Source organism: Pelodiscus sinensis, chromosome 8 (assembly GCF_049634645.1).
Source record: "Pelodiscus sinensis isolate JC-2024 chromosome 8, ASM4963464v1, whole genome shotgun sequence".
NCBI classification, from domain to species: Eukaryota; Metazoa; Chordata; order Testudines; family Trionychidae; genus Pelodiscus; species Pelodiscus sinensis.
The window spans coordinates 26993930-27011048 of NC_134718.1; the positions used below are offsets into that span (position 1 = coordinate 26993930).

At 38.8% G+C, this 17119-nt stretch overlaps 1 protein-coding gene across 5 annotated transcripts in view; it reads right to left on the reverse strand.

The window, feature by feature from the left end:
* The window catches only part of CTNNA3 (catenin alpha 3), a 1020369-nt gene that overhangs the window by 360426 nt on the left and 642824 nt on the right, over nucleotides 1-17119 (reverse strand). For all 5 annotated transcript variants that reach the window (XM_075934910.1, XM_075934908.1, XM_075934909.1 and 2 more), the window contains one exon: nucleotides 2264-2356. In XM_075934910.1, coding sequence (XP_075791025.1) covers nucleotides 2264-2356 — 93 coding nt within the window. The remainder of the gene's footprint in view (nucleotides 1-2263; nucleotides 2357-17119) is intronic.

The window sequence follows — 17119 nt, forward strand, 5'->3', positions numbered from 1 at the left end:
TGCCTACATGGCATAATGGTAAAAACAATCCAAAAGTTAATTTTGTAACCTCCCCCCCCCTCCCCACACACACACAGGAATTCAAGTATATAGGAGACATTCTGCATGCTGATCTATTACTTCCAGGGATTCTCAGAGCATTCTTTCCCCATTTGGAGGGTGTTTTTTGGAGCCTTTTTTTTATGATAACATATGGTCTGGGTCATTATTAAAACTCATAGAACTAACTGTGCTGCTCTTAGTCCTTACTCAGGTAAAATATGCATTGCTTTCATTAGGAATGTTGCCTTAGTTAGAGAAAAATAAATTCTGCAACTCTGTAATATTAATAAAAGATTGACAATACTTATTTGGCACGTTTCTCAGTTTTACTTTATTTTGTTTTACTTGAAAATGATGATCAATCACAGTAATAATAGACATAATAATAGTAAGTCTAACAATAATTCATACTCAAAATATCCCTGAGAGGTAAATATTATTGCCATTTCTCTGATAGGAACTTGGTATATAGGCAAGTTAAATGCCTTGCCACAGTGCATTGAGCCAGAATTAGGACGCAGGTGTTACTGGCTCCAAATACTATACTCAGACTATGCGTCTCTCTTTAGAAAAGGAACATACACCCTGAAACAGAATAATGCATCACAAACTTACATTTTTTATTTGGAGTAACAATGTGGTCACAAACTGAACATGCACATTTAGCAATAATAATCAATGCCAGCAAAAACAATGGGCTGAACAACACTGAATTGTAAATAATTACGAAAATATCCACAGCGCAATACAGTAGATTCAAATGAAAGTGTTCTGCTTGTAGGACACATGCCATTATTGACATATGTCTATTTAATAGTCTTTATGTGCATTCCAAGCTTCTAAAATGTGTTAAATGTGCACTGAGAGAACAGATCTCTTGATCACGTAACAGCAAATACTTTTAATCTTTGTTCTTTAGTTTCCCATTTCAACTACAGCAATCTTTCAAACAATGTTAAAAGAGAAGAACATTAAGGGTGTTGCATCAGCTGTGCTGTTCTTTAAAGATTTTAAAAATCTAACCTTCTTGAATTAACACAGCTTCAAGGCTGATCCACTCATTCTGCTCACAGAAATGTGTATGGATTGCTTTTAATAGAGGAGATGAAATAAACTGAAAGTGAAATTGGGAAATTCTAACAGGATACTATACTCACATTAAAGTCTACAAATATACTGAATGCATATTTCTTCCTTTATGTTAATATTCTTGGGGAAAATGTACTTGCTGTTCTGCTGCTTGTCATTTATTTGTGCTCCTCCCACCAAAAAAGCCCCATATTTTTTCAGTGGAGACAATAACGAGCTCCCAAATGAAGATTAAAAAAAATTAAAAATATAGAAATGTTTCAAAATGAAATAAAAATATGCACAGGTTAAAATGGGCAAAGAGACTCTCCAGTCAAGCTCCAGGATTGGCATAGTTTATTCATCAGCATCATCAACAACCATGGGCTCAAAGCCCGTTGGTGTCCAATGCCTCCCTCACTATTTCCTTCCATCTTTCCCTGTCCAGTGCGGAGTGGCATAGTTTCTGTAGACTAGCTCTGCACCGATCTACTATATAATCTACCCATTCTCTGTGGGGTTTGCCTCTCCTATTCAGGCCATCCATTATGCCGAATACCAGAGTCTTAACTTTTCACTCATCGTTCATTCTGCAGATATGCCCGAATAGCTGTAACTTCCTTTGTATAACTTTCTGCAGTAGATTCTCTTTTGGCTTTATCATCCTATATAATTCCTCATTGATGACCTTCTGCATACATCTTATTCTCAGGATCTTTCTATAACAACGCCTCTTCAATGCCAATAACCTTCTCTATGAATCTTATGTTATCACCCATGTCTCAGATCCATACAACATGCTGATAAATACAAACGTTTTCAAGATGCTCAGCTTCGTTCCTAAGCTAATTGCTTTACTTTTCCAGATCTTATCCATCGTCTTCAAACTCACTCTTGCTTTCGCTATTCTAGTCAGAATATGTATTTCCAAATTATTTAATGTTGTCAGTCTATATAGATTGTCAGCTAAATTTTGTTTCAATCTCTTACAAATAGTAAAAATAGAATAACTGAATACTTTCCCCTAAAGTTACCCTTTCCTGTCTAATTACTGTTTTCGCCTGAATTTTTGGGAGTAAACAAGCATACAGTTTATACTATAAATGGGTTACACATTGTGCCCTGTGATAGGAATTGATTGAAAGAGACATACCTGTGGGCACAAAGTCTCTATGTGATTAGCTGCCATTTGGACAATTTTTATTCCATCTTCATTGGTTGACAGTGAACAAGCAAGATTAGCCACCTTAAAGAAAAAAAATAAACTAAGTATGCATTCATTTTCATATAAGTAAATTGCATAAAATAAATATTTTCTTGCTAAACTGAAATAAATCTATGCAATAAACCTCATATTGATGATTTAAAGAACATGTTGGAATAAGAAACAGGACTATGTAGCACTTTAAAGACTAACAAGATGGTTTATTAGATGATGAGCTTTCGTGGGCCAGACCCACTTCCTCAGATCAAATAGTGGAAGAAAATAGTCACAGCCATATATACCAAAGGATACAATTTAAAAAAAATGAATACATATGAAAAGGACAAATCACATTTCAGAACAGAAGGGGGATGCGGGGGGGGGGGGGGGGAAGGGAAGGAAGGTGAATGCCAGTGAGTTAATGATATTAGAGGTGGGGAAGGGTAGATGTCTGTGAGTTAATAGTATTAGAGGTGATAATTGGGGAAGCTATCTTTGTAATGGGTAAGATAGCTGGAGTCTTTGTTAAGTCCCCTGCGGAGAGTGTCGAATTTTAGCATGAATGCCAGTTCAGAGGATTCCCTTTCAAGTGCAGATTTGAATGTCTTCTGAAGTAGGATGCAGGTTAGCAGGTCATTGAGACAGTGTCCTTTCTGGTTGAAATGACAAGCAACTGTTTTTTCTTTGTGATCCTGTCTAATGTCTGTTTTGTGGGCATTGATTCTTTGGCGAAGTGTCTGAGACGTTTGTCCAATGTACATAGCAGACGGACACTTCCGGCACATGATACCATAGATTATATTTCTGGAGGCGCAGGAATGTGTGTTCTTGATCTTATAACTCACTTGGTTAGGTCCAATAATGGTGTCAGCAGAGTGAATATGTGGACAAAGCTGGCAGTGGTGTTTGTTGCAAGGGAAAGTACCAGGGTTGGTATTAGTGTGGTATGTCCTCTGGTTGTTGGTAAGAATCATCTTGAGGTTAGGTGGTTGTCTATAGGAGACTATGGGTCTGTCTCCCAGAGCTTCTTGGAGTTTAGTGTCCTGTTCCAGTATAGGTTGTAATCTATTAATAATGTGTTTAAGTTGGGAGCTGTAGGTGATGACAAGTGGTGTTCTATTGTTGGTTTTCTTGGGTCTGTCTTGTAGTAGATGGTTTCTAGGTATTCGTTTGGCTCTTTCAATTTGCTTTTTTATTTCTCCGGGTGGGTAGTTGAGGTTTATAAATTCTTGGTAGAGATCCTGAAGTTTCTGGTCTCTGTCTGCGGGATTAGAGCAGATGCGGTTGTATCGAAGGGCTTGGCTATAGATGATGGATCGTATTTGATCTGAGGAAGTGGGTCTGGCCCACGAAAGCTCATCATCTAATAAACCATCTTGTTAGTCTTTAAAGTGCTATATAGTCCTGTATTTTGTTTCAGCTACACCAGACTAACACTGCTACATTTCTATCACTATGTTGGAATAAGGACACTATGACTGTTGAAGAAAGGAAATGTGAAAAAAGAAGAACCAAGAAATCTTATGAACTTTCCCTGATTAGGGTCTCAGTACTCAATTTTTCTCCAGAATGATTGCTGGTGATAACATTTGTCCCAAATGCTATTAAGAAGCTTGAAATTGCATGAGTTTTTAGCTAGCTACCTTGTGGCTGCTTTTATTTTTTCTCACAGGCCTTCTGTCTATGTTGCCTTCCCGTTTTTTCCAGCTTTCACGTTCCTAAACTTTAAACTTTATTCATGATCTGCCATTGCGTGAGTGGGTAGAGTGGTCTGTTTGACAGACACAGGGGACTAACTTCTGTCTTCACAGTTTTTTATTAATACAACTTACTTAAATATGTTGGGGTTTTGTAACCAAAATAGATAAACCAGTATCTCCTAGTACAGATAGGGGTCTGTCTAAAGGTGCTTTATACCATTATAGTTTATTTATGTTACTATTTGGCATATGGCAAATGCCGTCCACTCTTCCCTGGGCAGGTCTTCAGGTGGTTTCACCGCCCATCTGTGAGATGTCTGCATATGAAAGAAGAAGGGGCATATTTGCTCCTGCTGTGCATGGCAGCACACAAAAGTGGTAAATGGAAGCTGGGCATAGGATCAGATGAAGCTGTAGGACTTACAGCTGCATGAATCCTCCCATTCTCCACCTCCACATGTCACAAAAGCTCCCCATATCTGTTGTTTCACCCATTAGGCTTCATATGCATCCATCAAATGTCTACTCTGGCTGCTTAGACCTGGGGCTGGGTTATGAAATACAGTCTTCTTGATAGCCCTAATAAAAATGACCCTTTAGTATGTACACATATTTAATATTTACTCAAAGCTTTACACATTGCAAATCTTGTAACAATATCAACAATTTCATTTTCATTTCCCAAACTCCAGGGACATTATTTCCACAGAAAATGAACAAACATTCTTTTACCACCAATTATTATTATACTAATTTTACAACGAGAAAAAAATAAACAAAAGAGTAAAGAGTTTTGCCAGTCTCAGCATTCCAAAATCATCAATAATGCTCCCAAAATAATGAGATTGGTTTAAAAACCAGAATTTTTAAAAAAAAGGTAGGTTCTTTTGGATTTGTCTTCAAGATTCTGATGTTGTAAGGATCACATTTTCAAGCTTTTTGCCAAAGAAGTCTCGAGTTTCATCTTTTAAAAGATGAAAACAGAGTCAAAGGAAAACACCCCAAATTACAAGACTTGTGAATCACTTGTGCATTGGCAACAATGCAAGAGTCAGTGTAACAACTGGAGTTGTATTTCCTGCATTGCAGTCTTATCCTCAGTGGACAATACAAGGCTGCTATTTAGATGAGATATGCCATATGTAATAAAAAATAACTAAAAAGGTTATTTGAAAGCACTAGCTCAATTTGCTGTTGCAATCATTTACAACTTTAGGAACTATTAGAAAAGAGACAGATAATAAGACAGAAAATACAATAATGCTACTATACGCATAAATGTTATTTGCATGCCTGTAATAATTCTGGTTACCCCTTCTCAAAAAAAGAGATATTTGAATAGGAAAAAGTATACAGAAGGGCAACAAAATGGTTAAGAATAAGGAACAGCTTCCAGATGAGGACATATTTAAAAGCTTGGAAATTATTAAATTTAGAAAAGAGAGGGTCAATAGGGGACATGACAGAAGTCCATAAAATAATGAATCATGTGAAGAAAGTGAATTGTGACATTATTTGCCCTTTCATATAACACAAGATCCATTCACTCAATTGAATTAAAAGGCAGCAGATTTAAAACAAACAAAAGGAAGTACTTCACACAACGCACAATCCACTTAGGAAACTCATTGCTAGGAGAAGTAGAAGGCCAAAAGTGTAACTGGGTTCAAAAGAGAATTAGATATGCTCATGGTTCCACAAGTGGCTATTATCCAAGATGGTCAGGGAAGCAACACTATACCCTGGGTGTCACTACACCTCTGAGGGTATGTCTACACTTGCACCCTCTTTCGAGAGAGGGATGCAAATGAAGAATTCTAAATGGCAGATGAAGCCGGGATTTAAATATCCCGTACTTCATTTGCATATTCACATTATGGCGCTATTTCAAAATAGCGCTATTTCGAAATAACAGATGTTGTTAAGATGCGGTTATTTCGAGAGAAAACCCTTCTCTTGAAATAACTGGTAAACCTCATTGTATGAGGAATAAGGGTTATTTTGAGAGAAGGGTTTCTCTCAAAATAACCGCATCTTAACAGCGTCTGTTATTTCGAAATAGCGCTATTTCAAAATAGTGTTATAATGCATATATGCAAATGAAGAGTGGGATATTTAAATCCCGGCTTCATTTGCAAATGAAAGAGGGTGCAAATGTAGACATACCCTGACACTCTGACTGCCAGAAGCTTGGACTGGATAATGGAGGATGACTCACTTGAAAGTTGCCCTGTTTTGTTTATTCTATATGAATCATTTGACAAGAGACACTATCAGAAGGCCAGATATAAGGCCTGAACCCTTGGCCTGACCCAGTATCACCATTCTTAGGTATAGATTGCACCATAAAAAGTTATAAACATTTTATTAATTCTAAAAAAGCGCTCACTTGAAAAGTTATTTTGCCTGGCTGGTCTGACATCAGGATTCCTTTGCAGTCATATTTGACAACTAATATGTGTAATTATGTACTTTTAAAAAATAATTGACTTTTTGTTTGCTCCACACATTGAACTATCCATGTAGGCTAATATAACCACTTTCAAGTACATTATATTCATTTACATTGCATTAATATACTATCACATATAAAGAAACATTCAAAAAGCTTAAGTGTAAAAATCATAGCTCTTCTCCTAAAGCAGTGAAACAAAAATACAAAAAACAAAAGTTTTTTGAAACTATGATCAATGTGGTATCTGTCATCAACTTATGTATGGGAGAAAAACCCTCCCAGCTTTTAAAGCTGAAGGGCCCAATTTCCTGGTACAGCAAAGGACTATATGATGTGAGGCTGTCTGGGAGGTGTACAAGTATCTTCAAGTAACTCATTGCTGTCTGGGCTGCAATCCAGCACCTGGCATAAATCTGATCAATCTGAAAACTAACTCAGTCTGTGCAGGGAGGCTTCAGTCCCTATAGACCTTTACAGCCAATACGGATCAGTCAAGCATATGTTACCCTGGTCATACTCATCTGGCTATGAAAAAGCCAGAAAGGAAAAGTATGGTAGAATGCATTGTCATTCCTCTGTGTCCAAGAATCCTGAAACATGTACTTATAATTTGGTTTTGGAATGCTCTCTAGAGCCAGAAAGATTCAGGTACCAAGACATGTTAACTGAATATCTGACACAGAATCACATTCTTCCTGTGTTGACTCTTCAATCACAAGTAGCATTTCCCTAGAGTTGGGCACTTTCATAACTGCATCCATATTGATGATAAAGCACAATTAAAAAATAAGGGAATAAAAAGTGAGGAATTATATAGGCATGTGTTCCACTAGTAACAGAAAATAGGACTTTTACATGTGAAAAATGACAAATTCACAGGACAAAAACATATTTTATAAGCGTCTAAGAGGGTATTTCATAGAATAATAGAATGCTAGGGCTGGCAGAGATCTCAGGAGGTCGAGTCCAGCCCCCTGCCCAAAGCAGGACCAATCCCAACTAAATCATCCCAGCCAGGACTTTCTCAAGTCAGGATTTAAAAACCTCTAGGGAAGGAGATTCCACCACCTCCCTAGGTAACCCATTCCAGTGCTCCACCACCCTCCTAGTGAAATAGTTTTTCCTATTTCTCAGTCAAAATATTTTAGAGCAATCAAGTAGTAAATAGTTGTGTTCCTTCAGGGATAAATTATTTTATTGTTTTACAACTATTCTGCTGGGGATCAGTGATTCCTGTCAATGGAGCAATATCAAAGATAAATTTGGCCCTTCATTATTCATTGTGACTTAACACTAGAAAATAAATTAAATTTGTTTTTAACAAAATGGGTAGAAATGCCTGTGATTCATACTTGATTAGAATGTCTGATGAATCTTAATCATAGTATATGGGCCCCAACCATCAACACACTGATCCCGAGAGATTTTGTCCTCCATCCTTGTTATTCACAGAGATCTCCTTGAGCTGTTGTTTTTTGGTTTTTGTGGGTTTTTTTACACCCCACTCTACATGAAGCATAAGCACATGAGCCATGAGTACAAAACAATGGTGGAAACAGGCATATGGGAATATAAAAAATGTACCCAAGCCTCTGGCGAGGCTGTATTACAGATCATTAAAAACTTTCACTCGGTCTCTATTGATACCGTTAAATTTTGCTCCAAGAAGCTAACCAGGGTGTAAACAACTTCATCAATCCTGAGTACCTATAGCCCACAGAAGAACCAAGCTTTGTGAAGAACTAACATCTTCCTTGGCTCAAAAGATCACATATGTGTGTGCCTCCCAAAGGGCTGACAAAGCCACTGCCACTCATCTTCTCACTCTCTGGGGCTTCTTGCTGCCTGGTCCTGTTAGGCCAGCTCCCTGGTCTCCCCCAGCCGAGGCACCAACCTGAGATCACTGCTGCCTCAAAAAGCAGTACAGACACTGAATCTCTTCAGATCCAAGGAAAGCATAGTTTAGGGCCCAGCTTCCTGGGATACTACTCCCCAGATGGGAACAGAACCCCAAATGAATTATTTAGGTAAGTTCCCTTTAGCAATGAAAGGGGGAAAGTACACACTGATTGTTCCCTGAGATAACAATTATCTACACTGTGCTTGATAGAAAATAAAAGTGATTTTATTAAGTACAAGCAGTAGGATTTAAGTGGCAATAAGTGAGAACAAGCAGAGCAAAGTAGATTACAAACTCAAAATAACAGAAAACACTTAGCTAACTCTAACACTGAAACTTATTACACAAACTTATTACAAACTCACCCTAAAACTTTTTTTTCTAGCGAAGCCTTCCAAAACAGGGTTGTTCCTCACCCTGGGGTCTTTGGTTCCTTCCCTTGGGTGTGCCAGCCAAAAACAAAAAGCTCCTAAGTTTTCCAATATTTCAAAGATTCCCCATTTTGCAAGGGAAACTACCTGTCCAGTCCCTACCAGTTAGGAAGATCACATGACTTCCTAGGACCAACCACTGCTAAGACTCAAAAGACAAATGATTCTTTTTAGAGTTGATAAGACCTTGACAGAAACACCCTTAATGGTTAGCCTTTGCATCTTTACAACCATGAAACATTCCATATTCCATTGGCTAACTTTACACAGAAGAATGGTACATACACCAAAATAAGATATACAGAACAAGTGGATTAGCACATGAAGATTGATATGAGATAATTTGCTCAAAGCACCTCTGAATTAGGCACATCTGTGTTCACAAGTCCACTTTCTAAAGCACAGAGGAGAGGATCCATCACAACGTGCATGTGGGCTTCTCAAATAGCCTGGATCTGCTTCTCCTATACTAGCCAATATATGCCTGCTTTCCATGAGTTCAGTATATTCTTCGAGAGGAGAAAATATAAAATTAATAATACAGTAAAACCTGTGTTATTCAGCATGCTCGGAGATTAGGGTGTTCCAGTTATCTAAAAATTCCAGTTATCGGAAGGTCCCATCAACCTAGGAAAAACTAATGGACAATAATAGTAAAACTCAGGTTTTTAATATTGGTAGTTTTGTAGTTGAGACAGTTGGTCTCACATTTCTATTTTGAGTTAAAGATGATTAAATAAAAAATTGTTAAGCCAATCATAGTAAACCAAGCCAGGCCTGTAAGTTTTCTGGTTAACAGAGTGCCGGATAACAAAGGTTTCACGGTATATGACAGATATTAGATACATTACTTTATGCTCTGGTGAGGGCGTTCGGATACTAAGGCAATGGGGACAGTATACCCACACATAGAATAGAATAGAATAGAATAGAATAGAATAGAATAGAATAGAATAGTGCAGTATTACCCATAGGTATAACCTGCTCCTTAAACCTGATTGATTTTTAGACTGCAAAGGAACTAAAAAACAATATTCATCAATGTTCACGCTCTGTGAAAAAATGATGCATTAAAACACATTTGTTTTCTATTCGTTAGTTGAAATAAAGCTCTTTTATGAGCACTTAAATCTGCTGTTTCACATGCACCATAGATTTAGAATCAGACTTCTATAATTCCTGCTTTTTTGTCACTATAATTCAACGAACCACTAATTTTTCCATGCTAGGAATGGTTCAGAAAGGAGCAGAAAGAGCTGTCTGTTTAAAATATATACCAGTTAAAGTGAGGCAATCATACAGCAAGTGTGCATGACGGAGTGACAAACATGCATGCACGTATGCGCGGAACAAAAAAAATGAGCCTGTCACTGAGCATTCATGTCTACAATCGATGAGCTGGAGAAGAAACACAACATTGTTTGGTGATGTCCATTTACCATATGCAGCATGCAGATATCTGAACTTCAAAGACAATGAATGGTACTTTGTTCACCACTGTGGTCACTAAGCTCAGCAAGGATGGGTGGATACCTGGCTTTTTCAAGTTTTACTTTTACTTAAGTTGCTAATTTGTGAGCACTTCAACTATTCCCAATTTAATGTTTTTAAGCACCAAGCTCCAAGGTTGCAATCCCATCAGCATTACTCTCCTCCCCTCCCCAATTCACCTTCTAATAACATGTAATTACACTGTAAGTGTAAATCATACATTTTCACGTTGTTCCCTTTGCAATAGCTAATCTATAAAAAACAAAACAAAAACAGAGTGGACATGTTGGATATGATTTTAACCAGAATAATGCTGTTCTTGCTGTTTTATGGGCCATTAGCTCCGAAAATGTAATAAAGAAATCAATAGTTTAAGGAGAATAATGCAATGTGCACTGAATATACAAGAGGCACTAATAGGCTGTGTCTACATTGGCCCCTATTCCGTAATAGGGATGCTAATATAGCACTTTGGAATAGGCAAATCCGTGGGGGATTTAAATATCCCCCGCGGCATTTGCATTTTCATGGCTGCCGCTTTTTTCCGGCTTGTAGATAAGCCGGAGAAAAGCACCAGTCTGGACGCGATCCTCCGGAAAATAAGCTCTTTTCCGGAGGATCTCTTATTCCTACTTGAAAGTAGCCAACAAAAAAAAAGCGGCAGCCATGAAAATGCAAATGCCGCGGGGGATAGTTAAATCCCCCGCGGATTTGCCTATTCCAAAGTGCTACATTAGCATCCCTATTACGGAATAGGGGCCAATGTAGACGTAGCCATACAGTTTTGTATTGTTTTATATAAAAGGGATTGCTCTTAAAAATAAAAATCACTACATATGACTGACTGAAAAGATTAAAAAATCACAATCAAAATCATAAATATACCAGTCCCCAATGTCTGTTACTAGATATGCATTAGCTTTATACTTACGCACTGAAAGGTCATTCAAATTCTTAATACAGAAATGGAATGATATGTAATTACACATTTGCCCTCTCCAGTCCATATAAGACTCTGGGTAAAATTCTGGCTCCAGTGGGGTCTATATGAGCGTTGCCACTGACTTCAATGGAGAGTCAGGCTTTTACCTCGTGAGGTATGGAAGCTCCAAAAAGGTACTTGCATTGCCTTCACACTGGACTAGCATATGATGAGAAAGGCTACTTCATGCTCAAGGGCAGGGAAAATCAAACTCAGGCATTGCACAGCAGGCAGACATGGTGCTATTAGAACAATGGGCAGTTTATGTAATGCTCCCAGTCCCTTAAGTAGTTCTCATAGTAAGATTTTTTATTCTCTTTCACTAAACCTGTGCTGGTAGCATGAATTATTACAGTCCTAACGATGCAGAAATCATATTCCAGCACGTCTACACTACGAGCTTGGGATGCGGAGTGATTCCTAACTCACTTAGGGTATGTCTACACTACCACCCTAGTTCAAACTAGGGTGGTAATGTAGGCAACCGGAGTTGCAAATGAAGCCCAGGATTTGAATTTCCCGGGCTTCATTTGCACGAGGAGTAACGTTAGTTCGGACTAGGAAGCCTAGTCCGAACTATCTAGTTCGTGCCGCATGTAGCCGCGCGGCACGGAGTCCGTACTAGCGGACATTTAAAAATGGCAACGCCCGGCAAGATGCAAATGAAGCCTGGGAAATTCAAATCCTGGGCTTCATTTGCAACTCCGGTTGCCTACATTACCACCCTAGTTCGAACTAGGGTGGTAGTGTAGACATACCCTTAGATATTCTCATACTAGCTCTCATCTGAGCAATTATTATTTTATATTAAACTAGCAGACATACCCAGCATTGCCCAGGATGTACAGGGCAGGGGGATGGTGGTTGTAGTAAGTTGACGGTTCATAACATGGAGTCAGCAGGCCTGAATAGAGGCCTGTAACATAAAAACAGCAACTGGCCTGCAATCTAGTGAGCAAGACTTTGGTTCAGTAACATAGGAGACGAGAAGGAGGCCCTACTGATAACTGTGTGATTGTGTAAATTAGGTCGATCATGGAAGGACATAGGGAGGCACCAAGTACAGTCTGTAAGCCAAAGGGGAGTGGCAGAACATCTTAATAAGAAATGTCTTGGTACAAAGACTCCCCAAAAACTAATGCATGTGCCGACCTAGGCTCAGGACCAGGTTGAGATTGACAGCATGAAGGTTAGTAAGTAAGCCCCCCTTCCATAAGGTGAGGGGTGGTAACTAGGCAACAGAGGGTGGCAACCTGGTATGTAAAGAAGTGATGTAAGTTGCTTGTACCAGTCTATAAAAGGACACCACAAAGGGTTCTCTCTGGCCAACCTGGGGGAGGGTGCACTAGGCACCTGAAATGGCAGGTGTTATCGCCTAGACTTACAGAATGCAGTGGCTTAACTATGGCTAACTGCTGTTAATATCTATTATTTGGTGATAGGCCTGCTATGTGTTGGTACATTGTCAACTTGTGCCAAATGCACAATGGTTTAGCATTGAGAATTTCTGCTAACAACTGTTAGTGCATCACATTTGACAATAAACCTGCTCGATGATTTTACCCTTGCCTGCATCTGTTGTTTCTGGGGGCTCTCACAGATCTCCTGCATTGACCCAAGTGCACGGGGTCTAACAGTTTAGATAAAGGGAGCACTGACATTGATGCATGCAGCCAACACTTTATCATCGCTGACAGAGTAGAGGTCCTGTCAGGAGCGTGCTGGGACAACCCCAAGAATCCTGACCAGATGATACTGAGATACTGATAGTACAGACCACTCAAGTACGACACTGGTGTGAGGGTTGCAGGTCTCAGGGAAGGATATTAGGGATGCGTGTGGGGGAGGAGGGAGTGCAGGAAGCTGAGGGTGCAGGGGGTTACAAGGGTGAGGGCTGAGGGGGTAAGAATGTGCTCAGGTTGGAGGGGCTGTCTTGCACAGGACTTTTCTTTCCTCTCCAGCCTTCCTGGCTTCCAGGAGACCTTTTTTCTGTCCCCATCCTATCCCCCACTGCCAAAAGCTTCTCTCCCTGCCCCACCCACAGTGCTGCAGCCAGGAGCCAGGAGGGGGGAAAGGGTGTAAGGCAGGGAAAGTATTCACTTAGTGTGCTAGCAGGCAAGATGACAGAGCCCCAGTCCAGCTAGCCAACTCCCTTGGTGGTACAGCTGCCCCCAGTGAGCATTGCTGCAGGATTGCTTCCCCCTGCACAGCTAGGAGCACAGCCACCACCCAATGCCTGGGGCAAGGTGATTCTGTTGGCTCCCCTGCAGCTTTCTGATTTTTTTGTTTGTTTGTTTGTTTGTTTATTTCTTTAAAGCCAAGGAAAAGGCAAATGAAGCAAAGTATTTTCTATAACAAGTAACTCAGAATGTTAAACTAACTTGGCTTGAAGCTTTTGTTTGCTTTCCACAAACTTTCAAGAGATCAAGTGGTTTCATTTCAGGTTTTTGAACAAGGAATCATTTTTTACTTTTTTGACTTTGATTTGTTGAAATTGACAAGTTCCCAAGAAGCATTTTAATTTGACAAAATGGTATTTTGCAGCAGAAAACTGTGTTAAAATATTTTCAACCACCTCAAAGCCCAAATGCACTTGCTCTCCAACTTGTAACATTGTTGCTTATCATAACCTTTTGTTTATGGTCCTTTGGCCAATTTTCAGTCCACATTACATTATTCCTATTCAGGGAAATTTTAATTAAATTTCCAAGTATGATTGGTTGAGATAGCATCAAGTGCTTTACTAAAATCCATATATATTATATCTACTGCACTCTCTTCATCCATTAATTCTGTAATTCTATCGTAAAAGAAATCAGGTTTGTCTGGCAAGAGTTATTGTTAATAAATCCATTCTGCGTATATCTCCTGGTTCTATTATCCTCAAGAGAATCAGTTATTTTTCTGTAAATATTTCTTCCATTTGTTTAGAGATACAAATTAGATTTACAGTATACTGAATATCATAGTCACTTTTATTTCCTTCCTCCCCTTCCCACTTTCAAGCACTACTGCTTGCTTTCCTCTCCCCCCACCCCCCCATCATTCCTGTACTTCCCAATGCTCCATGATTTTTCAAATACAATTATCAGTGGTACTTTAAATCAAATAACTAATTCCTTTCATTCCCTATGCTGCATGCTATTTAATAGGCAGATCTGAATGTGTTCCAATGTTCCTAATATTCCACATGACCATTGTCAACAAAGAGAAGTCAATGCCCCAGGGAAAACAGAAAATTATTATACAGTGTTTTGAAACGAATCTATATATGCTTTGTAAAAACAATGAGAAATTATGTGCACCTTAAAAACTAACAGATTTATTTGGTAATAAGCTTTTATGAGTAAAAAACACATTGTTAAATGCTCAAAGAAATCTGTTAGGGTACGTCTACACTAGCCCCCTAGTTCAAACTAGGGAGGCTAATAAGGGCAACTGAAATTGCTAATGAAGCATGGGATTTAAATATCCCGCGCTTGATTAGCATAGTCCCGGCAGGTCGCCATTTTGGAAACTGACTAGCCCGAAGTAACTGCCCACGTCTACATGCGGCAGAGAAGCGGGATTCCGAGATAAACCCCTTAGTTCAAATTAACTGTTACTCCTCGTGGAATGAGGTTTAACAGTTAATTTGAACTAAGGTGTTTATCTCGAAATCCCGCTTCTCTGCCGCGTGTAGACGCGGGCAGTTACTTCGGGCTAGTCAGTTTCCAAAATGGCGACCAGCCGGGAATATGCTAATCAAGCGCAGGATATTTAAATCCCATGTTTCATTAGCAATTTCAGTCGCCCTCATTAGCCTCCCTAGTTCGAACTAGGGGGCTACTGCAGATGTAGCCTTAGTCTTTACAATTCACAGGACTCCTTGTTTTTTTGGTTGTGGGTTTTTGTTTTGTTTTGTTTTGTTGTTTTGGGGGATTTGTTTGTTTTTTTCAGATATAGATTAACATGGCTACCCCTCTGAGACTCATGTATTGCGTCATTTTATGATAGAATGATGCTAATCCACATTAATTAATATTAATTCACTGCCCAGATGTCATAAACAAAATACTCTCTCCTTAGTGAAGATTAAGGGGGCAGATCTTCAGCTTCTGTAAATCAGCATAACTCCATTGGTGTCAGTGGAGTACACACTAGGGCTGTGTCTAGACTCAGGTTTTTTTTGAAAAAAGTAGCCTTTTTTCGAAAAAACTTCACCTGCGTCTAGACTACAGCTGCGTTCTTTCGAAATTAAATCGAAAGAACGCGGCTTTTCTTTCGACGGCAGTAAACCTCATTTCACAAGGAAGAATGCCTTTGTTTGAAAGTGCTCTTTCAAAAAAAGGCGTTCTTGAATGCCAACAGGGTTTTTTAGAAAGAGAGCATCCAGACTCACTCGCTGCTTTCTTTTGAAAAAGCGGCTTGCTTTTTCGAAAGTTCCTCTTGCAGTCTAGACGCTCTTTTTCGAAAGAGGCTTGCAGTCTAGACATAGCCTAGATGGGAATCTGGCTGTTAATTTCAGAAAGTTGCAATGAGTTCTCACACAGTTAACATGTCCCAGTTTCCCCTGAGAACACACAAATGCTTAAAATGCATCTTGCCTTTTTTCTCTGTATCATGGATATGCAAGAGAAGGAAGCAACATAAAGGAACACGATATTCTATTTGATTCATCATCTTATGGTGTGCCTTTTTGCCATGTGCCTAAAATTGTTGAGAACCATATCAACATCCAGTATATTGTATAGGAGAAGAATGTGTTCGCCACTTCACTAAAAACCTTCACTAAAATCTTGGAGGCTCCAAAGCATAGCAGCCAAATTGAAGGGTTGTGGTTTCCAAGAGATGGAAAGGTGCCACTTTCCCCCTTTTGCTAATGTTGGGGCATCTATACCACTTTTGCTACTTTTTTATCCATTACTGAACTATGCAGCTAAGAGGAGGGCCTGGCTTACAGCTGCTGTCAAGCCTGGAATTTAAATATACTCTCAAATAAAAGATCACATAAATCAGTAGCAAACTTATTTACTGTGTTGTTTTCTTCAAAAACAGAATGATTTAAGATCAAGCTGCCATAACATAATTTTCAAGATAGACTGTTAAGGTGAACAATTTATGCTGTACGAAAGCCACACAGAATAACTATACTAACTAGAACAGAGATCATGACTTTTTCTTATGAAAACTCTAGACAACTTATCAATTTTATTAACACTTGCCTGATGTAGATTCAATCAACTGTTATTTTTTACCCTTGTAATGAAAGTTAAAACAATAAGATCTATTTCTAGATGAGACAAGGGAGGGAAGAAAATATGATGAGTTCTAGCAAATAAAGTGTCTGGCAAAACATTATTGCTCCAGAGATGAAAATGTTTTAAGATACATGCTGGAGATAATATTACTTCTAGGTAGCAAGTTTTCACTCCTTGCAGTTATTCAATAAACAGAGAAAACCTACGGCAGACCAGATGATGTATTAATTTTGACTAGAGCAAAAAAATCAACAATGTTAGTCACAAAAGAATAAGTTTAATATTAGTAAGACTATGTTTCCCTACTCAGAGGCAGAAGACTTTAAAGTGACTATAAAGTGAATTTACAAAGTCTATACATTTTCATAATGAGTAGATAAACATCTGATAAAAGTAATAAAAAACACCACAAATTTTAAATTTCACTTTGATACCAACACTCACATCAGCTCAAATTCTATTTGTTAGACACTGTTGGCACAAACTTCTAATCTAACCCAATATGTTGCTATAGGAAAGTGGCTTTTTCCGACACACAGTTATTAGACTCCCACCTTTCAGAAACATCTTTGGATTGGAAGGAATTGACACTAGATTTTTTGCACA